The sequence below is a fragment of the Ranitomeya variabilis genome, chromosome 5, assembly GCF_051348905.1.
Source record: "Ranitomeya variabilis isolate aRanVar5 chromosome 5, aRanVar5.hap1, whole genome shotgun sequence".
NCBI lineage: Eukaryota > Metazoa > Chordata > Amphibia > Anura > Dendrobatidae > Ranitomeya > Ranitomeya variabilis.
The window spans coordinates 670,135,664-670,160,419 of NC_135236.1; the positions used below are offsets into that span (position 1 = coordinate 670,135,664).

General features: G+C 43.0%; 2 protein-coding genes across 9 annotated transcripts in view; one reads left to right on the top strand and one right to left on the bottom strand.

Moving 5' to 3' along the window:
- Positions 1–24,756, top strand: part of DGKI (diacylglycerol kinase iota) — a 219,789-nt gene that overhangs the window by 182,195 nt on the left and 12,838 nt on the right. For all 7 annotated transcript variants that reach the window (XM_077266728.1, XM_077266733.1, XM_077266729.1 and 4 more), the window contains 2 exons: positions 8,939–8,964; positions 11,823–11,860. In XM_077266728.1, the coding sequence (XP_077122843.1) occupies positions 8,939–8,964; positions 11,823–11,860 (64 nt within the window). The remainder of the gene's footprint in view (positions 1–8,938; positions 8,965–11,822; positions 11,861–24,756) is intronic.
- Positions 14,120–23,448, bottom strand: LOC143776910 (uncharacterized). 2 transcript variants are annotated; one of them, XM_077266737.1, is made up of 3 exons: positions 23,318–23,448; positions 16,295–17,725; positions 14,120–15,156 (listed from the first exon to the last, which is right to left on the bottom strand). In XM_077266737.1, the coding sequence occupies exons 2-3, from the start codon at positions 17,699–17,701 to the stop codon at positions 15,154–15,156; spliced, it is 1,410 nt and encodes a 469-aa protein (XP_077122852.1). In that variant the 5' UTR covers positions 17,702–17,725; positions 23,318–23,448; the 3' UTR covers positions 14,120–15,153. The 2 variants fall into 2 exon arrangements, with proteins under 2 accessions (XP_077122852.1, XP_077122853.1); XM_077266738.1 differs by having other exon boundaries at positions 23,344–23,416.

Below are 24,756 nucleotides of genomic sequence, written 5' to 3' on the forward strand. Positions count from 1 at the left end.
GAATAGACAAGGAAGTAGCTACTGTGACGGTGGAAGTAGAATTGATGAGAAAGTGGCTGCAGTGAAGGAGGAAGTATCTAGAATAAACGAGGAAGTAGCTACAGTGAAGGAGGAAGTAGCTAACTTCTCCTACATAGACTTCAATAGAAACCAATAAAACTGGCTGAAAAACACACAAACAGATACAGTATATGTTAATTTTGGTAATTTGACCTCCTGGTGCAGACGTGGATTTGCTTCTGGGGCAGTGTGGGTATCTGGGCATTCGTGGCCACTGGAGGGGCCGTCCGCTCTGCCTCGTAGATGATGTGGATGTCAGGAGCAGATAGGGACTCTAAGTAATGAGGTTATTGTGATGGAATAAGAGGCCTCGGCGGAGCCTGAGCCGAGATGAAATCTTTCTTGACAGAGCTGAGATTACCAGTCGCGCACAGCGGAGCTCGTCTTTAGCACTCGGAGCTGATCTCCTATTTTCTGGTCCATTCGTCCACACGCGTTTCAGCCCCAGGTATATTCTGCACCTGGCGACTGACAAGCCAATTTTTCTTTTGTCAGCATCGCTTTTCACCGCGTCTCTTAGGGTTTTTTTCTCTCCATTTTTTTAAGCAACATTGTAGGCAAAGATCTGAATGCTGCCTTTATTTTATTTTGGATCTTTTTTTACACACATACAGCCACTGGGTACCTTTTTTGATACCAGGATTGAGGAGAACTAAGATCTAGAATCTTCTAATCGGAGAATGAAATTGTGACTGGGGAAAACAGGATACTGGCCCTTCAGAACCTTGAACAGGCACCTTATTCATAATTCCATAAACCTATAACTTACTCATAAAATTTAGTTAAATACCTTGTAAAAAAAAATCCCTGAGCTTCTCTGATTCTGCCGCTCTTTTCCGTATTACTCTGCGTCGTTCCATTGCAGAGATATTCATGTTTGTTTCTTCTGGTGCGCAGTATGTGAAATCTCTGAGGTGGGTCTTCTGTGGTGGTGTGTGCTTTCACCCCTCCCTCCAAGATTATGTGTTGTGATTGCCAGCATCTGGGAGGGAGGGGAAAAGCACGCAGTCTCAGAAAAGACTGAAGAAATGCCAAGTTGGACTACAAAGCAGAAATTTCACATAGTGAGCTCCAGTAGAAACAAATGTGAATATCTCTGCAATGGAGCGACGCAGCGCAAAACAGAATAGAGCGTCAGAATCAGGGGAGCTCTAGGATTTTTACAAGGTATATATTTACGTTTTTTTAGAGCAGCTGACAGGTCCAGTGGAATATAAGTGACAAGTAAAGGAGGTATTAATTAATCTTTTGACATTTGTTATCTTGCTAGGAACTGCTGCTTTCTCAGCAGTTCTTGTTACTTGTTTGTCTTCTTGTTTCTACCCCTATAAAAGCATTAACGTAGCAAGATGAGTATCTCGAACAATCACTTGGCTTTCTCCCAGACACAATGATCGTCTTATGTGATATGATCTTATTATTGCCCTGCAGCCAGTCATATGTTCCCATTAATAATAATAATAATAATAATAATAATAATAATAATAATAGGGCATTTATAGGACTAGCTCTGGGTGCAGGGAGGTTGTATAAGTTTCCAATATTTGCTATTGAATCATCCAAATAATTATTGATTTGATACCTGCATTTTGTTTCCTATATGTAATAGAAAAATAAATAATTAAGAAATGGTGAAAAAAATATATAATGTATATGAATTAAAATAAACATAATTAAAAAAAATATAAAATCAGTTCATGCATCCTGAGCTATAATATAATGTCATGTAAAGCTGGGGAACCACATCCATAGGGGCTAACACCTCCAATTTTGCTAAATTTCCTCACAATGCGTCCACATGCGCCTCCTAGACTGGTCATGGCCACTGGATGGCGCTGTGACCGTGCTGTTGTTTGGGTGCATTTTCCTTTCTTATCTTCCATCGGGTATGAAAATACCTTGGATTAAGGTTAGAGAAAACCAACAGCGAATATCGGGGTTATCCATCATGGAGCTATGAATTTCTGAATGATGCAGAGCGGCAGCCGGCCCTCCCTGACATCACCGACATCACCGCATGGCCCTTCATCTGCTGTCGAAGCAAACATCACATTACCATTGTGAAATTCTCCTAAACCACCATCATTTGTGATCTGTCAGTGTGACCTGTGCTGAATATATATCGTCGTTATTTCGTATGTCACGGCACAGAGAACCTGGGATACACACTGGACTAACCAATATTATATAGCTTATGTATGTACATGCATCACATTACTGATCCTGAGTTACATCCTGTATTATACTCTAGCGCTGCGCTCAATATTCTGCTGGTGCAGTCACTGTGTACATACATTACATTACTGATCCTGAGTTACATCCTGTATTATACTCCAGAGCTGCACTCACTATTCTGCTGGTGCAGTCACTGTGTACATACATTACATTACTGACCCTGAGTTACATCCTGTATTATACCCCAGAGCTGCACTCACTATTCTGCTGGTGCAGTCACTGTGTACATACATACATTACTGATCCTGAGTTACATCCTGTATTATACTCCAGAGCTGCACTCACTATTCTGCTGGTGCAGTCACTGTGTACATACATTACATTACTGACCCTGAGTTACATCCTGTATTATACCCCAGAGCTGCACTCACTATTCTGCTGGTGCAGTCACTGTGTACATACATACATTACTGATCCTGAGTTACATCCTGTATTATACCCCAGAGCTGCACTCACTATTCTGCTGGTGCAGTCACTGTATACATACATTACTGATCCTGAATTACATCCTGTATTATACTCCAGAGCTGCACTCACTATTCTGCTGGTGCAGTCACTGTGTACATACATTACATTACTGATCCTGAGTTACATCCTGTATTATACTCTAGCACTGCGCTCAATATTCTGCTGGTGCAGTCACTGTGTACATACATTACATTACTGATCCTGAGTTACCTCCTGTATTATACCCCAGAGCTGCACTCACTATTCTGCTGGTGCAGTCACTGTGTGCATACATTACATTACTGATCCTGAGTTACATCCTGTATTATACCCCAGAGCTGCACTCACTATTCTGCTGGTGCAGTCACTGTGTGCATACATTACATTACTGATCCTGAGTTACATCCTGTATTATACTCCAGAGCTGCGCTCACTATTCTGCTGGTGCAGTCACTGTGTACATACATTACTGATCCTGAGTTACATCCTGTATTATACTCCAGAGCTGCACTCACTATTCTGCTGGTGCAGTCACTGTGTACATACATTACATTACTGATCCTGAGTTACATCCTGTATTATACCCCAGAGCTGCACTCACTATTCTGCTGGTGCAGTCACTGTGTACATACATTACATTACTGATCCTGAGTTACATCCTGTATTATACTCCAGAGCTGCACTCACTATTCTGCTGGTGCAGTCACTTTGTACATACATTACATTACTGATCCTGAGTTACATCCTGTATTATACCCCAGAGCTGCACTCACTATTCTGCTGGTGCAGTCACTGTGTACATACATTACATTACTGATCCTGAGTTACATCCTGTATTATACCCCAGAGCTGCACTCACTATTCTGCTGGTGCAGTCACTGTGTACATACATTACATTACTGATCCTGAGTTACATCCTGTATTATACCCCAGAGCTGTACTCACTATTCTGCTGGTGCAGTCACTGTGTACATACATTACATTACTGATCCTCAGTTACATCCTGTATTATACCCCAGAGCTGCACTCACTATTCTGCTGGTGCAGTCACTGTGTACATACATTACATTACTGATCCTGAGTTACATCCTGTATTATACCCCAGAGCTGCACTCACTATTCTGCTGGTGTAGTTACTGTGTACATACATTGCATTACTGATCCTGAGTTACTCCAGGGGTGCGCAATCTTTTTAAGTGTCTGCTGCCTATTCGGTGTATGCGCACATACGTGGAGAAATGATGACACTTTATTGCTGGTTGTCAGTCGAAGCATATATATTCCCTTTTATTAAACAAGTAGCACAGGATTCTATAGACAGTTACTTATCTTCCTGATCGTTGCTGAAAGCTGCGCTCATTACCTTTTGGTTCAAGGTTCAGGTAATGGTCGCTGCCTTTTATGATTCTGCTCTTTGTAGCTGAGCAATAATCTTTATTGGAACAAGCAGATCGATATCCACAAAACGTCTTATGAGGACTCTGCACCCAGCAAAACAAATAGACGCATGTTCACATTAACCATAAAGCGAGAAAACCTACAAGAAACAAAATGAGCAAACACCCTGCTGTAACTAAATAAGTAAAAAGCAAAAGTGCATCTAAATAACTCAGAGTTCTTAGTAACACAGTTTTTGATGAAAAATAGCATAAAAGCCATCCCACCACGACAAGGCGACCCTGATTGGGACGGGTCCTACTCTGTCTAATATTAAAAACCTTACCATGTGTTAGAGTTGTCCTCAGTGTGTGAATAAGGGTAGACAAAAGGACCGGGTCCTGACCTGTGGACACCTGTCTGGGGAAGCCTTTAAATGTAATTTCCAGCTCAGGAAAGGGAGGCCACACCCCGGCTTTCACAGAATGCAAAAATACAGAGAAAAAACACAAAAATTGAGCTTGGTTTGAGTTGGTATACATGCAGCACATAAACGCATGTTCACATTAGCCATAATGCGTACAAAACCTACAGGAAGCAAAATTAGCAAAAACCCTGCTGTAAGTAAATAAGTCAAAAGCAAAAGTGCTTTTTACTTTTTTAGTTACAGCAGAGTTTTTGCTCATTTTGTTTCTTACATACAGGTGAGGTGCAGAATGTCATCATTTTGTATTTCTTCATTGGATATTGTTATCCTTTAGGCTGTGTGCACACGTTGTGGATTTTTTGCGTTTTTTCCCTATAAAAACGCAATAAAAACGCATAAAAAGCGCATACACATGCATCCCTTCTATTATAATGTATTCTGCAATTTTTGTGCACATGATGCGTTTTTTTTCCGCAAAAAAAAGCATCGCAATAAAAAATGCATCATGTTCATTAATTTTGCAGATTTTTCGCATTTTTCCCGCTATTTAGTGCATTGGGAAGCTCCGGAAAAAAAACCAAAAAAAACGCACAACAAAAATACGCAAAAAAACGCGATAAAACGCATGCAGATTTCTTGCAGAAAATGTCCGGTTTTGCTCAGGAAATTTCTGCAAGAAATCTTGACGTGTGCACATACCCTAACAGTGCCCCCTTTGGAGATATGCAAAACCTAGGCCTATTCTCGTCTATCGATCTGTCCTAGTGCACCGATGGTTGTTTAACCATTTACGAGACAGCCCATCCCTAGTGGACTTGTGCAGAAGGAAATCAGATACTATTCGGCCCCCATTGGCGTGTTCTGACTCCAGCTGCAGAATAGTGAGTGCAGCTCTGGAGTATAATACAGGATGTAACTCAGGATCAGTAATGTAATGTATGTACACAGTGACTGCACCAGCAGAATAGTGAGTGCAGCTCTGGAGTATAATACAGCATGTAACTCAGGATCAGTAATGTAATGTGTGTACACAGTGACTGCACCAGCAGAATAGTGAGTGCAGCTCTGGAGTATAATACAGTATGTAACTCAGGATCAGTAATGTAATGTATGTACACAGTGACTGCACCAGCAGAATAGTGAGGGCAGCTCTGGGGTATAATACAGGATGTAACTCAGGATCAGTAATGTAATGTATGTACACAGTGACTGCACCAGCAGAATAGTGAGTGCAGCTCTGGAGTATAATACAGTATGTAACTCAGGATCAGTAATGTAATGTATGTACACAGTGACTGCACCAGCGGAATAGTGAGTGCAGCTCTGGGGTATAATACAGGAGGTAACTCAGGATCAGTAATGTAATGTATGTACACAGTGACTGCACCAGCAGAATAGTGAGTGCAGCTCTGGAGTATGATACAGGATGTAAAGGTACCTTCACACTGAACAACTTTCCAACGAGAACGACAACGATCCGTGACGTTGCAGCGTCCAAGATAGCGATATCGTTGTGTTTGACATGCAGCAGCGATCTGGATCCCGCTGTGATATCGTTGGTCGGAGCTAGAAGGCCAGCACCTTATTTCGTCGTTAGGTCGGTGTGTATCGTCGTGTTTGACAGCAAAAGCAACGATGCCAGCAATGTTTTACAATGGTAACCAGGGTAAATATCGGGTTACTAAGCGCAGGGCCGCGCTTAGTAACCCGATATTTACCCTGGTTACCATTGTAAAAGTAAAAAAAAAAACACTACATACTCACCTTCTGATGTCTGTCACAGTGCTGGCCGTAAAGCCACGTGACGTCACCGCTGTGCTCTGCCGGCCCTGACACATTCAGTGAAGGAAGCTCTGAGCAGCAGCGCGGACGCCGGGGGACGTGACAGACATCAGAAGGTGAGTATGTAGTGTTTTTTTTTTTACTTTTACAATGGTAACCAGGGTAAATATCGGGTTACTAAGCGCGGCCCTGCACTTAGTAACCCGATGTTTACCCTGGTTACCCGGGTGCTGCAGGGGGACTTCGGCATCGTTGAAGACAGTTTCATCGATGCCGAAGTCGTTCCCCTGATCGTTGGTCGCTGGAGAGAGCTGTCTGTGTGACAGCTCCCCAGCGACCTAAACAGCGACGCTGCAGCGATCGGCTCGTTGTCTATATCGCTGCATTGTCGCTGAGTGTGACGGTACCTTAACTCAGGATCAGTACAGGGTCAGTAATATAATTTATGTTCACAGTGACTGCACCAGCAGAATAGTGAGTGCAGCTCGGTGTAACTCAGTAACTGATCCTGAGTTACATCCTGTATTATACTCCAGAGCTGCATTCACTATTCTGCTGGTGCAGTCACTGTGTACATACATTACATTACTGATCCTGAGTTACATCCTGTATTATACCCCAGAGCTGCACTCACTATTCTGCTGGTGCAGTCACTGTGTACATACATTACATTACTGATCCTGAGTTACATCCTGTATTATACTCCAGAGCTGCACTCACTATTCTGCTGGTGCAGTCACTGTGTACATACATTACATTACTGATCCTGAGTTACCTCCTGTATTATACTCCAGAGCTGCACTCACTATTCTGCTGGTGCAGTCACTGTGTACATACATTACATTACTGATCCTGAGTTACATCCTGTATTATGCCCCAGAGCTGCACTCACTATTCTGCTGGTGCAGTCACTGTGTACATACATCACATTACTGATGCTGAGTTACCTCCTGTATTATACTCCAGAGCTGCACTCACTATTCTGCTGGTGCAGTCACTATGTACATACATTACATTACTGATCCTGAGTTACTGTTGTGAATTTGCTTTTTGCTCCCTCTAGTGGTTACTAGTTTTTTGACTCTGGTTTTTCTGTCATTCCTTTTATCCGCACCTGGGTCGTTAGTTAGGGGTGTTGCTATATAAGCTCCCTGGACCTTCAGTTCAATGCCTGGCAACGTAGTTATCAGAGCTAGTCTGCTGTGCTCTTGTCTACTGATCCTGGTTCCAGTTATATCAGCTAAGTCTGCCTTTTGCTTTTTGCTATTTGTTTTGGTTTTGTATTTTTGTCCAGCTTGTTCCAAATCTATATCCTGACCTTTGCTGGAAGCTCTAGGGGGCTGGTGTTCTCCCCCCGGACCGTTAGACGGTTCGGGGGTTCTTGAATTTCCAGTGTGGATTTTGATAGGGTTTTTGTTGACCATATAAGTTACCTTTCTTTATTCTGCTATCAGTAAGCGGGCCTCTCTGTGCTAAACCTGGTTCATTTCTGTGTTTGTCATTTCCTCTTACCTCACCGTCATTATTTGTGGGGGGCTTCTATCCAGCTTTGGGGTCCCCTTCTCTGGAGGCAAGAAAGGTCTTTGTTTTCCTCTACTAGGGGTAGCTAGATTCTCCGGCTGGCGCGTGTCATCTAGAATCAACGTAGGAATGATCCCCGGCTACTTCTAGTGTTGGCGTTAGGAGTAGATATCTGGTCAACCCAGTTACCACTGCCCTATGAGCTGGATTTTTGTATTCTGCAGACTTCCACGTTCCTCTGAGACCCTCGCCATTGGGGTCATAACAGTTACCTCCTGTATTATACTCCAGAGCTGCACTCACTATTCTGCTGGTGCAGTCACTGTGTACATACATTACATTACTGATCCTGAGTTACATCCTGTATTATATCCCAGAGCTGCACTCACTATTCTGCTGGTGCAGTCACTGTGTACATACATTACATTACTGATCCTGAGTTACATCCTGTATTATACCCCAGAGCTGCACTCACTATTCTGCTGGTGCAGTCACTGTGCACATACATTACATTACTGATCCTGAGTTACATCCTGTATTATACTCCAGAGCTGCACTCACTATTCTGCTGGTGCAGTGACTTTGTTAGCTTCATCCTGTAGATCCCAGAGCTCATGTTCATAGACTGATCTATCAGACAGAAGATCATTTGGAACATCTGACTACCTGTTTCCAGGGACTACAACCCCCATCAGTCCTCTCCATGATGGATGAGCTCGTTGCTCAGATTTATGAGTTTTTGGTTGGAATCCTGGTTTTATTATCTGCTCATTAACAACTAATTAGTATCTCTCATTCCGAGCGTTTCTCTTCATTATCTCCGGGAATTGGCTGGAGCTGGGTGGGAGTTCGGTGAGGGGATTTCTTGCTCCTTAGAGGGATGAGACTACACTTTGTTTATTTGTAGTCTGTTACCATGGTTACACAGGAGATTTTTACCATCTACGTCACCATTTAGTATTTGTTGATACGTATACACATCAGTCTCTTCAGGATTTCTGTTGATGGTGATATTTTAATTAGAACTTTCTGAATATTTATATTTTTAAGTAGTGAGATGATTAATTCTCTTTTTCTTTTGCGCTCCAGATCCCCGGTGTCAGCGGAAGAACAAGGTAAGATACAATTCCTGTGAGGAAAAGCCTAAACACTTGCGGGTTGTGGGTGGGAAGGATTTCATCCTGAGATCCCAGGTGCAGATTTACAGGCGAGAAGATGATCACTTCCTCTGATCTCCCGCTGACGTTCAGAAGGTCACAATTCTGTCTGTGTGCAGCCACCACTAGGGGGCGCTCACTGCATGCATGGGCATACAGCTGTATACCCCTCCCTGACAGGACATATACAGTATATACAGAGGGTTAGAGACAGAGAGGGGGATTGTCTAAGGTAAGAAGAGCTTCTCTGCCGCCATTAAGAGGAAACTCTGTTTTAGAAGGGGCGTTCTGATTAGGGAATTAAGAAACAAAGATGGGCAGAATTCTCGGCCTTAGGCTGCACCCTACACACCTCCAACCCACCCCCTACATGAAAACAGATCTCAGACCCATCCTCTTAGAGAAAACAGACACCCCCGCAAATAAATTGGTCCTGTATACAGACCCCTGACGACATGTTTCGTTTTTACAGAGTCCCCCAACTATATACAAACCATCCTTATTTAGAGTCCTCAGATGAGATCCCTCGCCTATCTTCAGACCCCAGACCACAACCCTTCTATTTACAGACCCCAGGCTGCAACGCCACTATTTACAGACCCCAAACCATAGCTCTCCTGTGTACAGACCTCTGTTGATATACAGACGCCAAATTATCCTCCCCTAATTTTAGACCCTAGACCACAACCTTCCTATTTACAGACCCCAAACCATCCTCCACTATTTACTGACCCCAATTCATCCTCCCCTATTTACAGACCCCAAAACATCCTCCCCTATTTAGACTACAAACCATCTTCCCCTATTTACAGATCCCAAACCATCCTCCCCTATTTACAGACCCCAATTCATCCTCCCCTATTTATAGACCCCAAAACATCCTCCCCTATTTATAGACCCCATACCTTTCTTCCCTATTTACAGACTCCAGACTATTCACCCCTATTTACAGACCCCAAACCATCCTCCCCTATTTACAGACCCCAAAATATCCTCCCCTATTTAGACTACAAACCATCCTCCCCTATTTACAGACCCCAAACCATCCTCCCCTATTTACAGACCCCAAACCATCCTCCCCTATTTACAGACTCCAAACCATCCTCCCCTATTTACAGACCCCAAACCATCCTCCCCTGTTTACAGACCCCAATTCATCCTCCCCATTTAAAGACCCCAAACCATCCTCCCCTATTTACAGACTCCAAACCATCCTCCCCTATTTACAGACCCCAAACCTTCCTCCCCTATTTACAGACCCCCAAAACTTCCTCTCCTATATACAGACCCCAAACCATCCTCCCCTATTTACAGACCCCAATTCATCCTCCCCTATTTAAAGACCCCAAACCATCCTCCCCTATTTACAGACTCCAAACCATCCTCCCCTATTTACAGACCCCAAACCTTCCTCCCCTATTTACAGACCCCCAAAACTTCCTCTCCTATATACAGACCCCAAACTATCCTCCCCTATTTACAGACCTCCAAAACTTCCTCCCCTATTTACAGACCCCAAACTATCCTCCCCTATTTACAGACTCCAATTCATCCTCCCCTATTTACAGACCCCCAAAACTTCCTCTCCTATATATAGACCCCAAACCATCCTCCCCTATTTACAGACCCCAATTCATCCTCTCCTATTTACCGACCCCAAACCATCTTCCACACCATATGCCCATTGTATCCAGGTCCCAGGCAATAACCCTTCCCTCCATTTACAAACCCCAGACCAGACCCCTTTCCCCCCTTTATAGGGTCCCGACTATGGACAGTTTTGCCTTCAGACATTTTCTGATATTGTGACATCACGGTCACATATGGTGTAAAAGAACAAGTCTCCGGATTGCCCCAAAGTCTCAAGTCGTCGTGTTCAGCGTCTGAAGGACCTACAGCAGGGAGAGGCAGATTTGGGGTCTACCATTGGGGGCAGGAGGACCCCACACACAGAGATCTCATCCTCAGCATTGCAGAACCCATCGTTATTCAGAAGACTCGCCCAATGTTATGGAGCCGAGCCAAGAAACGCGCTGACTTATATTCCCCCTTGCACAGATCACAAGTTGCAGTTTTGCGCTCCGGACCCTCCAGGGGGGCAAGAAAGTAAAAGGAAATTAAGTAAATAAAAGTAGGAGAAGTAAATGAATTCCGTTCCCATCGGTTGCGGAGTCCGGGACGGGTCCACTAAGTGATGATGGAAGGTTTGCCCTCGCCACCCCTCCTGGTCCATTGGCGGCGGCTCTCGAACGGCTCGCGGCTCTACGTTTTTGGTTGGAAGTAATTGCTTCTAGCAATAAATACCTTTCAAGTCGGATCCACCGATATATGAGACTGCAGCAGAAATCTTGGCAAAGGATTGTTTACTCGCCCTGCAATGCAGCGAGCATACAGAGCTGACAAATGTCCGTGCCGCACGTCTGCACCGAGGTGCCAGAGCTGAGGCCGTCTGCTGCAGCAAAGTTGGGTTTGGTTGGCTTTACAAATTGGTCACATCGTGGAGAATCCTAGACTGTAGCCCCATCTAATCCTTTTCCTTTGAGTTCCCTATAACTTCCCCCACCAGCCCAAGAATTATAGACCCCGGCATCTTCCTAGCTTTGCCAAGTTCTGGTCTCGACCTACGTAATATGAATCTGTTATTGCGGTTCATTCAAATAAATGCAATACCAGACCCAGCCACATGGTCTAGGGTGGCGCTGTCTCGGAGAGAATAGATAACAGAGATCACAGACTCTGGATACATGACTATAATGATGAAGCTGTAAATGTAGGATTTCGTCATTAAACCTTGTATTTTTTTTATTTTGTTGTAGCTCTGGTACATGCAGTGCTTGACGGTGACCTCGACAAGGTAAGAATGTTGTTCGTTATTGTAGAAAACTTGGCTCCATTTGAGACAACGAAGACATCTTTTTTTTTAATGAAAAGCCAGAATGTGATGCATCATCATTCTGCAATTGTTGAACAATATACAGTAATTAATGGGGTAGTCCCACCGAGACTACCAATTTTCATAATTGATCTACTAAAGTAATCAGCATTAATCCCTGGAGAAAGTTGCAGACAACCAGACATTTTCCCGGCCGCACCGTTGTTGTGCCCACTGAATACATTGTTACGCATAGTCATCCAGAGAAGCTGTAAAACCTAGTACTCCTTGCCGTACCTTTAGCGTTTCACCTACAGATGACAATTCTAGTAGTATGAAAAGGATAAGTAACAGTTTATTTCTAAAAAAAAAAAAAAAAAAGAAAAAAAATTAATCACTGTATACAGTTCAAAGGGGGACAGTAGTGGGGTTTACATTCGAGCTTTAATGTAGACCCCATTACAGTTCCACTAAAGAATTGCAATCCTTCTTTGTAATTGGATGACTGCTTTTCTTATGTTTGTTCAACCCACAAAATAGCTGTCTTTGGTATCTATAAAGTCCAATATTTTGTGCGGATGAGCTACATTGAATTAAATGGTCACTGTTACTTTGAGATAATTTGCACAAATCTGTAGCATAAGCTAATAAAATGCATTTTAGCAGAGAAATATGCTTCTTTCTCCACTTATGAGCTACTTCTCCCCCCACCCTCCTCTTACCACTTGAACTCATAATTTAGTGCTAAAGTCTGTCTTGTTTGTCACGCACATGGTTGATCGACCCACTGTGCCACCGGGTCGGGCTTGCCTAGGAGGGACGTAGCTAAGCGGCTATCTGGAGCTCCTGATGGTGGAGTCAGACTTGAGGTGCAGTTAGCCACTAGGTACCACTCCCAGGCAGTCCCCTGTACTTTACCTGTTCACCCCAGGGGTCAGGTTCGCAGACACGGCCTCGGGCTGCATTCAGGCTACTCCTCTGGAAGAACAGGCACTGACACGGAGTCACAGGCAGGGCAGAATTCGGAAACTGGTATACCTGTGCGGACAATGCAGAATGCAAGGATAGGTACACGTTCAGACACACAGATGTCTAGCACTGGTTCAAGTACCGCTGGAGCGTCTTCAGAGTTCCAGTACCACTGGATGAGGTTTCAGGATTCAGGGTACTAGCCGCACAAGGACCAGGGGGATAGGTTCAGGAACTAGCCGCACAAGGACCAGGGGAGCAGGTTCAGGAACTAGCCGCACAAGGAACTGGGGGGTAGGTTCAGGCACTGGCCACACACTGACCAGGGGGGCAGGTTCAGGAACTAGCCGCACAAGGACCAGGGGGGCAGGTTCAGGAACTAGCCTCACAAGGACCAAGGGATAGGTTCAGGCACTGGCCGCACACGGACCAGGGATTCAGATTCAGGGCCTGGCCGCACAAAGACCTGGGGACCTAACAACTCAATAGTAAACCAATACCCTAATGAATTAACGTGGTTTTGGCACCTCCCTACTGGGGGGTGCCTTTTTTTACGAAATGCCTCCTAGCCTTTGGTTGGGGGCATTTACAGCGTGTGTGCGCTGACCCTTTTTGAGCAGGAGAGCGCACGCGGGCACTAGGCGCGCCGCCAAGAAGAGACTGCGGCATGCACAGGAGCAGCAAGTAAGGAGCACGCCCAGGACGTGCTGAGCGACAGGGAGGTGAATGCGCGGCCATGGCAATGAGTATGTCAGCATCCCTGCATGGAGGGAGAAGGGGAACCGTGCAGGGGCGCCGGCATGGGTGTTACATTGCTCTAGACAAGGGATCAGATTACAGCTGACTTTTGAACTCTATGCAGAGATGAGGAAGGAGCAGAGCGAGACACATAGACAAGCTAGTGCTGCTACTTTATAGTAAGTGTTTTATTTAACTCCAGTGCTGGAATCACAGCTACACTTCTCAATACTGCTGTATGGTGTCCACTATGCTGCTGCTGCTTCCGAACATAAGCTGCATGGAGAAGGGAAAGCAGGAATCCCTCATGCCTGTGTGTGATGTGCATGGGATACATCATAGCAGCCTGTCTACACCCAGCAGCTCAGAGACAACTGGAAAAAACCTATGTAGAGGGGAAAACTTGAGGAAAAATACAAGATATGAGTCCGATAATGGCCAAAAATTGTGATAATTCCTCACCGACACACACAGGACACCTAATTCTGAAAAGTCCCCTGAAATTACAAGTATACGTTAAGAAAAAATGCACAATTTACGAGACCATAAGGTTTATTGAAGGCTTCACATACTTGATATATGGTAGAAAACAGGCATAGCTTATACAGGGGTCTACAAGTATGAAATCAAAACCACGAGTGGGGGTGAAGAAGTTGGCCAAAAAGTCCCCATAGGACATGTGATAGTTGGGCGACCACAGATTTTCCATTGGGGCCTGGAGTTGGCGTTGAAGGCTTCTTTAAGGCTCCTCTAAGACAACATGGCACCCCATCCTCACCCCACCCACCCATTTTGGCGGAATGTATCTTGAAGAGTAATGATCAGATTGCTAGAAACAAGGTCCATGGATGTAAACCGTCTCAGTTCTCATCTGCAGAGACCAAGCGAGAGAAAACGGAGAGAATTTTAGCCGAAGGAAAATCAGTAAAAGCCTCATTGTACCCTCAGCCGGCGAGCGGGAACAGATTGGTTCTGGGAGCCAAGCCAACAATGTGAGCACAGATAAGATATTGTGAGATTTATTAGAAACGCAGGAATCCCTGTAACAATTATTGTGAAAAGAAAAAAAAAAGATTACACACGGAAGATCAAAGGGACACAATGCTTCATAGTTTTTCAGCAATGGGTTCATTTATCTCTCTATCGGACGGCTCTGATGTTTCCCTAGTCGGTTATTATTACCGTCAGATGGCTCAGGAGCCAGGAACGCCATGACACAGACAAGACCGTGTCGAGTTTAAAGGGACGCTACACCGAACCTGAAAAGAGGACGGGGGTTCGGAAACAAGAAGACCTTTGCCAAAATCAGGGGTTGATTGTTGGACCACCTTCATATCTTGCATTGGTTCCTCTCCTCCTCCGGGTGGGGAGTGGCTGGAGGAGCAGGTCCTAACCGAAAGGGTGGGACTAAGATATCATTTGTAGTATTATTTTTTTTTTTTATTAGCACTTGACTCGTAGACTTGGTCTGTAGACGTGGGACACTTTGGTTTCTCTTTAACGAAGAGTTGATTAGGTTGGTCAACACGTCATTCTGGAACTTCTGTTGTTCTGGAAGGTCTCTGAAATCACTGCAAAACCATAAGGAGACATGAGAATTGTTCACATGGTCATAAGGGACAAAGGGAACCATATTCTAGAGGCCCTGATGATATCCCTATATAATATAGGCCCTCATAACATCACCATAATATAGAGAATCTCATTACATCGCTATAATATAGAGGCCCTCATGACATCACTAATATAGAGGCCCTCATGATATCACCATAACATAGAGGCCCTCATAACATTACTAATATAGAGGCCCTTGTGACATCACCACATTATAGAGGATCTCATGACATTACTAATATAGAGCCCCTCGTGACATCACCATAACATAGAGGCCATCATGACATCATCACATTATAGAGGATCTCATGACATCACCATATTATAGAGGCCCTCGTGACATGACTAATATAGAGGCCCTCATGACATCACCATATTATAAAGGCCCTGAAGACATCTCTATAATATAGAGGCCCACATGACATCGCTACAATATAGAGACCCTGATGACATCACTGTAATACAGAGGCCCTGATGACATCACTATAATATAAAGGTCCTTATGACATCACTATAATATAAAGGTCCTTATGACATCACTATAATATAGAGGCCCTCATGACATCACTATAATATAAAGGCCCTCATGGCATCACCATAATATGGAGGCCCTCATGACATCACCATAATATTGAGTCCCTCATGACATCACCATAATATGGAGGCCCTCATACTATCATGATGCTTTAGAGGCCCACTTAAGTTCTGAGAACCTATTAGGGTGATATCAAAGATGTCCAGACCCTCCTCATAATGAAGACATTGTAAATTCTTGTCCTATTGGCATCATAGCGTGTGGTCCCTCGTTCAGAAGACCTTAATATAAAAAGAAGGCATCTCCCATTCTGGAGGACTTGGTGCACCCATGTCTTCCCTAGTAGCCCATTCATATCATCTATATAATGTTCAGGGTTCTCATGATACAATCAGGTGCCCACATTACCCATCTCTATAGGAACTTCCGGATGTAAGATCATGAGGACAGTTTTTACTATGTACTTACAACCTATATACTGAGATCTAGGATTTAGAACTTAGAGGGATTTAATTTAGAAAAAACTGCAAAGTGTTTGGTTACCATTAGGTTTACGTTACCTTAGGGTTTTTTTTACACTCTTGGCAAATTATCTTGCCTCTTGATCCAAGATCTTCATATCTGCACAGACGCACCAAGAGATCCCAGTACGTAGCACCATCAATTTCTTTGTGCGGAACTCCATGCTCTTTCAACCTCCTCCATATCGTAGTACGTGAAGGAAATCCGGGCGGCGCTCTCCGAAGCGCCCAATACCGTTCTTCTTCTTTACTTCCTGACTTCCACCACAAATACTCAGCCGAACGGGCTGATGCTTCGATGGCCATGTAGTCCTCGTCCTCGTCACGGAACTGTTCGACATGATCACGCAAGTGAGGGAGCAGGCCGTCACAGATGGCCTCTATGTATCCGGGTTCATCCCTGGATGAGAAGACATAGTTGCAGCGATATATCATCCACATGCGGTTGAAATATTGCAACACCGTCTCATCCTTCTTCATCCGTTCTTTGGCCAGCAAGTCGTCTAGATCAGGAATGAACCTTTCGGCTATGTCTTTGCACATTTCGGACCAAGAGATTTCAGTCATTCTTGTTATGGGTGTTATTGAAGAGTAGGTGCTTGAATCCATACACCGGTGGAGGATTTTTTCAAAGTCTTTTCCACTCCATCCCCATATTCGGTATTCCGCATCACAGCTGCACAGCCAATCGAAAACATTGAGTCTGGTGACCGGTCCAAGCCTTTCGACAATATTCTTAATGGACTCTAGATCTAACGATTTCTCTCCCTCTGAATTTTCCAGTTGTTTGTAAGGAAAGGATTGGCTATTTTTAGGGTAAGGAGAACAATGGAAGTCATTTTTGATGTTGATCTGGCAATTGCCTTTTTTATTATATTCCACCAATTGACGTTGAAAAGAAGAAATCGTCGCCTCCAGTTGGTCACACTTGGCTCGGGCTTGGCAAAGTTCGTCTTCCATGCGTTTGACCTGTAGCGTCAAGATTTGCTCCCGACCCTCCAGTGCCGTTCTGAGGTTGGCTTCCTTCTCCATATTTTGGACTCTGATCTTCTCTCTGATATTCAATTCCATTTGAAGCTCAGCACATTTTTTCTCCAAGATGAAATTTTGGTTTTTCAAACTTTCGTTCTCGTGGATTTTCTGACTCAGATCTATCCTCATGGCTTTCGCTTCTTCTAGCTTGTCACTGGTCATTTTGGCTAGGTTAAACATCTCCGAAAACACGGCGGCTCTGGGCTTATCAGATTTTGGAAGCTTTTCTTCGGAGGACTGAAACTCTTCCCATGATTCACACCAAACCTTCCATGGGTTCCAATTTTTGTATTCCAGAGAAGAAGAATTACAGGTGATAGTAAATTTAGAAAATATGACCTTGTACCACTCGTCTCGCACCTTTCTCCAAGAATGATAGTTTTTCCCATGTATCCAGTTTTTTAGAGCATCCATAATGGTGGAAGTTGAGATTTTTTGCTAAGAAGAGATGGAATTATATTTATTACAAAAAAATATTTATAGTTTTACACCTATTATTTTATTAAGTTTATTAGAAAAGTTCTATTCATAGGATAGATGATAACATGCAAATTGGTAGGAGTCTGACCACTGGGACCACTCAAAGATGCCAAAAATGGGCTATCTCTGGTGGCCCTTATTTCAATGGGGCAATATCAGAACGGTGGAGGTCCCAGCGGTAAGACCAGCTACTGATCCACAAGTGATAACCTATCCTATGAGATTAACTCTCTGATACTTAGAAGAGTTGTCCGGGATTAGAAAAAAAAACTGTCGGGATATTATTGTACGCGATATGGCGTGATACAAAGGGTACGCAATAAGTACATACAGTTTATTATATAGGGAGGATAATCAGCAACAAACCCTGTCGGGCTATGTGCAGATGGAGTTTTTCGAGGAGTTTTGTTCACATACAAAATAATGAACAACATAAGCATTTCTATATAAAAAGGACACATTGTTCAGACTTCTAAACGTCAAGTTTCTAAAAAAGGCAAACTGTTAAAAGAAGTGACCTGACCGCTCCGAAGACACCCACTACTTTACTATGCAAGTCAATGGGAAAGCTCAAAAGACAAAAGGTCGTCTTTTCGAGCGTTTTGCCATCATTTTTCGCTTTATAAAAAAACTGACGGTTTCTTTTTCAAAACCAGAAAACGACAGTAAAAAAAACATGTTGTATACAACATGGGAAAACCATGCAAAAAAAACCAGACCAATGGGCCAAAACAGTCGAGGAAACGCTCAAGAAATGCCCGAAGCCAAAACCATTGGAGAAATGCTCAGGGAATGACGGAGGCAGGCCAACACCGTGGGTAAAATGCTCAGGAAACGACTGAGGGAAGCTAGAACTGTTGGAGAAATGCTCAAGAACCAAACAAAGCGGGCTAAAACCTTTGGAAAAATGCTCAGGAAAAGACTGAGCAAAGCCAAAACTGTTGCAGAAATGCTCAGGAAACGACCAAAGCGGGTGAAAACCATTGGGCAAACAGTCAGTAAAATGACAGAGTGGGGCCAAAACCATTGGAAAAATGCTTAGGAAATTACAAAGGCAGGCGCAAATCGACGAAAAAATGGTTGGGAAATTACAGTGGTCAGAAATTGACAGAAGCGAGCTAAAACCGTTAGGAAAAAAGCTCAGGAAACAACCGAGGCGGGCCAAAACCATTGGAAAAATGCTCAGGAAATTATCAAGGCAGGCTAAAACTGTCAGAAAAACGCTTAGGAAATTACCGAGGTGAGCTAAAACCACCAGAAAAACAGTCCAAAAACAGTCGATGAAGGCCAAAACCGTTGAAGAAACACTCAGTAAACAACCGAGGCATGCCAAAACCATCGGGAAGCGGTCAGAAAATGACGGAGGTAAGCTAAAACCGTTGGGAAGAAAAACTCAGGAAACAACCGAGGCGGGCCAAAACCATTGGAGAAAAACTCAGGAAGTTACCAAGGCAGGCTAAAACGTCTGAAAAATGGCCCAGAAACACCCGATGAAGGCCAAAACCGTTGGAGTCACACTCAGGTAACAACCGAGGCATGCCAAAATCGTCAGAAAAATTGTATGAAAATTACAGTGGTGAGCTAAAACCGTTGGGGAAAAAACTCGGGAAACAACCGAGGTGGGCCAAAACCATTGGAAAAATACTCAGGAAATTACCGAGGTGGGCTAAAACCGCTAGAAAAACAGTTGAAAAACAGCCGATGAAGGTTAAAACCATTGAAGAAACAGTCAGGAAACAAGCGAGGCATGCCAAAATCGTCGGAAAGCGGTCACAGAAAATGACGGTGGTGAGCTAAAACCATTGGGAAAAAAGCTTGGGAAACAACCGAGGTGGGCTAAAACCATTGAAAAAATACTCAGGAAATTACCAAAGTGGGCTAAAACCGTCGGAAAAATGGTCCAGAAACACCCGATGAAGGCCAAAACCGTTGGAGAAACACTCAGGTAACAACCGAGGCATGCCAAAATCGTTGCAAAAATTGTCAGAAAATTACAGTGGTGAGCTAAAATCATTGGGGAAAATACTCGTGAAACAACCGAGGTGGGCCAAAACCATTGGAAAAATACTCAGGAAATTACCGAGGTGGGCTAAAACCGCCAGAAAAACAGTCAAAACACAGCCGATGAAGGCCAAAACCGTTGAAGAAACACTCAGGAAACAAGCGAGGCATGCCAAAACCGTCCGAAAGCGGTCACAGAAAATGACGGTGGTGAGCTAAAACCATTAGGGAAAAAACTCAGGAAATTACCGAGGCGGGCTAAAACCGTCAGAAAAATGGTCCAGAAACAGACGATGAAGGCCAAAACCGTTGGAGAAACACTTAGGAAACAACCGAGGAGGACGAAAACCTTTGGAAATACACCCATAAAAATGACCGAGATAGGCCAAAATGATTGGAAAAACGCTCAGGAAATTATCGAGGCAGGCTAAAACTGTCTGAAAAACGGTCCAGAAATAACTGAAGAAGGCCAAAATCTTTGGAGAAAAGCTGGGTAAACAACCAAGGAGCGCCAAAACTGTCAGAGAAACGTTCGGGAAACAACCGGAAAAGCTGTTGGAAAAAAACGCTCATAAACTCATTAAAAAAGACTTCATTTAAATAATACTGTGTCCCTATAGCTCCTGAAAGTGTACATGCCTGGATATTAAGGCTCTTAGCAGTCATGCCACATCCTCCAGCCCAGCAGAAAGCTGAATTTGCCCCCTCCCCAGGTCTCTTGGCTGGAAGCCACCCTCTGTTCTTCTCCGGACCTGTTGCACACAGGTGCACAGACGATTAATACAGAGCAGCTTGGGATCTGTTTTTTCCCTCCCACACTTCCTTCCGCCTAAAAAAAACCCTATTTTTTTTAACCCTTTAACGACATAATTTTGGCCATCAGAACCAATTTTTGTTTCCAGATTTTTTACGTTTAACATTTAGATTGTTGTAAGGAAGTTTAAACTTGTTATTTTTGTTGAATTAGGTGGACTTTGGTGATTTTTTTAGCAGCTGTTTTAAAGCCAATTGTTATGTCGGAACTTCGGAAAGTTCTCTGATCCGACTGATTATTTCAATAAAAGATGGAAAAATAAATGAGCGAGATCAGCCCGCCACCCCTTTAAGAGGTTAAAGTTTATCTTCCATCACTTCTTCCCTAGAAGCCCTGCCAATGTCATGACCTTGGCATGTAAGCGGTGAGAGAATGGGGATGTTTCTTCTTTCACCCATCACCTTCCCGATGCAATTGTGCAAATCCCCTATGTGGGCTCAAAATATGTAAAAAATATGTATATAAATATATAGGTAAAAATGAAATAGGAAACTATTGAAAATAAATGTATAAAAGTTCACATAAGCTTTATATCTATGGATATACGTGTGTGTGCTTGCATTTATTCACTTAGTATGCATACACCGTGTATGTTCTGGCTGATCTGTAGTTGGCGTGTGTGCATGAATGTAAACTGTGTGTATGAGTGTGAAGTGTGCATATGTGTGTGTGCATGTATGTAAACCGAGTGTATGAATATGAAGTGTGCATGTGTGTGTGCATGAATGTTAACTGTGTGTATGAATATGAAGTGTGCATGAATGTAAACTGTGTGTATGAATGTGAAGTGTATTTGTGTGTGTGTATGAATGTAAACTGTGTATGAATGTGACGTGTGCATGTGTGTGTGTGCATGAATGTAAACTGTGTGTATGAGTGTGAAGTGTGCATGTGTGTGTGCATGAATGCAAACTGTATGAATGTGAAGTGTGCATGAATGTAAACTGTGTGTATGAATGTGAAGTGTGCATATGTGTGAGTGCATGGATGTAAACTGTGTATGAATGTGAAGTGTGCATGTGTGTGAGTGCATGGATGTAAACTGTGTATGAATGTGAAGTGTGCATGTGTGTGTGCATGAATGTAAACTGTATGAATGTGAAGTGTGCATGAATGTAAACTGTGTGTATGAATGTGAAGTGTGCATGTGTGTGCATGTATGTAAACCGAGTGTATGAATATGAAGTGTGCATGAATGTTAACTGTGTGTATGAATATGAAGTGTGCATGAATGTAAACTGTGTGTATGAGTGTGAAGTGTGTATTTGTGTGTGCATGAATGTAAACTGTGTGTATGAATGTGAAGTGTGCATGTGTGTGTGCATGAATGCAAACTGTATGAATGTGAAGTGTGCATGAATGTAAATTGTGTGTATGAATGTGAAGTGTGCATATGTGTGAGTGCATGGATGTAAACTGTGTATGAATGTGAAGTGTGCATGTGTGTGTGCATGGATGTAAACTGTGTATGAATGTGAAGTGTGCATGTGTGTGTGCATGTATGTAAACTGTGTGTATGAATGTGAAGTGTGCATGAATGTAAACTGTGTGTATGAATGTGAAGTGTGCATGTGTGTGCATGTATGTAAACCGAGTGTATGAATATGAAGTGTGCATGAATGTTAACTGTGTGTATGAATATGAAGTGTGCATGAATGTAAACTGTGTGTATGAATGTGAAGTGTGCATATGTGTGTGCATTAATGCAAACTGTATGAATGTGAAGTGTGCATGTGTGTGTGCATGAATGTAAACTGTGTGTATGAATGTGAAGTGTGCATGTGTGTGTGTATGAATGTCAGGTGTGCATGAATGTGTGTATATGTTTGTGTGTGTGTATGAATGGGAAGTGTGCATGTGTTTATGCATAAATGTAAACTGAATGTGTATAAGAATATAAACTGCATTTGTGTGTGCGCATGGATGTGAAGTGTGTATATGCATGTGTGTGAATGAATGTAATGTGTATGGATATAAACTGCATGTGTGTGCATGAATGTGAAGTGTGCATATACGTGAGTTTGCCCTTCAATGTAAAGTGCGTGTGTGTGTGAATATGAAATGTGATTACACAATATGTAGTGATTGTGCATGTGTCTGTGCTTACATGTAGGTACTTAGTATACATACAATGTGTGTGGTGTGTTTGTGTTGGTGCATATATAGTACTCATTGATTGTGCATGTATCTGTGGGTGTTGTGTGTCCATGGTCATGCATGTAGTGGGTAAACGCATGTGTGTAGCCATGCATGTACTTAGGATGCATACAGTGTGTGATTTTGCAGGTGTGTATGTATATGGTGCTCACTTATATGTAGCAGGTTTGCATTCTGTGAGCTCATGTGTACGTGTCTATAAGTGAACATTTAACTCTTCCCTCGATGAAATCACATATGCCCATATATCCCTATAGCTTAGCACATGTATGCCCCATATTGCACCGTAATCTATTGTGATCGCAGACTCTGATGTTCGTGCTGGAGCTCGAGGCCTTAAAGGGGTACTCCAGTTTTATGCGCATTTTTTATATTAATGTGGTAAAAAACAGCGACAAACCCCATTACATATTACAGTGCAAACATGTCTTGATGACCTGATACCCGCCCGAGCCTCGCTCCCGTGCACCATATTGACCAGATTGTGCCATCTGATGATTGCTTTAAATTACCAAAAACTTGAGTAATTAATATATTAAAAGATCAACATCTGAAGTCATTTCTTAAGGGTTACATACCCGCGTTTCAGGACCCAGCTGTTTACCTTCTCTTTCGGCTGGGGTCACTCACTGTTCTCCTGTCCTGTTGCATATAAGTGCAAAGACTGTATTACCCAGTTCTGGAACCACAATGCTTTGGTGTATTGCACATGATGCTCCTCCCATGCTTCCTCCCATGCAAAACCAGATGTTTAACCCCTTAATGGCACACACAATTTTAGCTACCGAGACCGAACCATATTTTAATTTTAATTCCCCTCATCCCCACCATCATAACGTTTCTATCTATTGTGTTGATAGTAGAGTTGTAAAAAGTCGTTTGTTTTTGTTTTTTTTTGTAGGATGAGCTTGCTGGAGTTTTTAGGTTTTTAGGCACCATGTTAGTGCCCATTATTGTTCCAGAAAGTTTACCCCAAGGTATATTTTTTAGCCCCTTTGACTGATTGTTACGAATAGGAGGATGCTAAATATGTGCTCCATGTTTCCAATTTGATGACAGTCTTAGTTTTTTAGGCTGTTTTATCACTTATTATTTTATTTTACCTATTTGTGTATTTATACTGTGCTGTCTGATCACTTTTATAATTTACAGTACATAGCCTAAAAGGGGAACATTTTTACATCTTTGTGGTAAAGCGTTGCATTTTTGCAACATATTTTCCAAAAAAATAGCTCCATGCAAGTAAGACGTGATCAAACCGAAACACAAACCTCGAGGGACAGCCATGGGGCTCAGCAGTGTACCAAATCGGCCAGAGCTCCAAGGGGCATTATTACTTAAGAAGGGACTCAGAGGGCATTATTATCTGGAAAGGGACACTCATGATAATATGACTTCTTAAGGGGGAACCTAAGGGAGTTACTTTTCAATGGGATACTCTGATCATTTTTACTTTGGAAGTGTTACTTTATATGCCCAGAAGGGGCATTATTTCTTTAAAAGGGGGCACTCACGGCATTATATCTTTTATAATGAGGCACTTGTGGCATAATAATTTTTTAAGGGAGCACTCATGGCAGTAGTACTTAATAAGGGAGCACTCGTGGCATTATTACTTTATAAGGGAGCACTCGCGGCATTACTTTATAAGGGAGCACTCGCGGCATTATTACTTTATAAGGGGGTACTTTGGGGATGGGTTTTTTTAAGACTGCTCTGAAGGGGCATTATTTCTTAAGAAGGAGTACTCAGAGCATTACCATATTATATGGAGGCATTATTACTTTAAAGGATATAATTTCCAAAGTGCCCCCTAATAAACACAGGGGACTTCATGGATTAAATATCGTAGGATGTGGCTTGCGACCATATCTCAGAGCTGAATGTGGCTCTTTAGGTAAGAAAGGTTGGGGACCCCTACTCCAAAAGGGTTACTCCTCCTTGACCTATTGTAGAGACCCCAATCAACAGTGATCAACAAGGATTAACGGGTGGATCATTAACAATCAGAGGGATG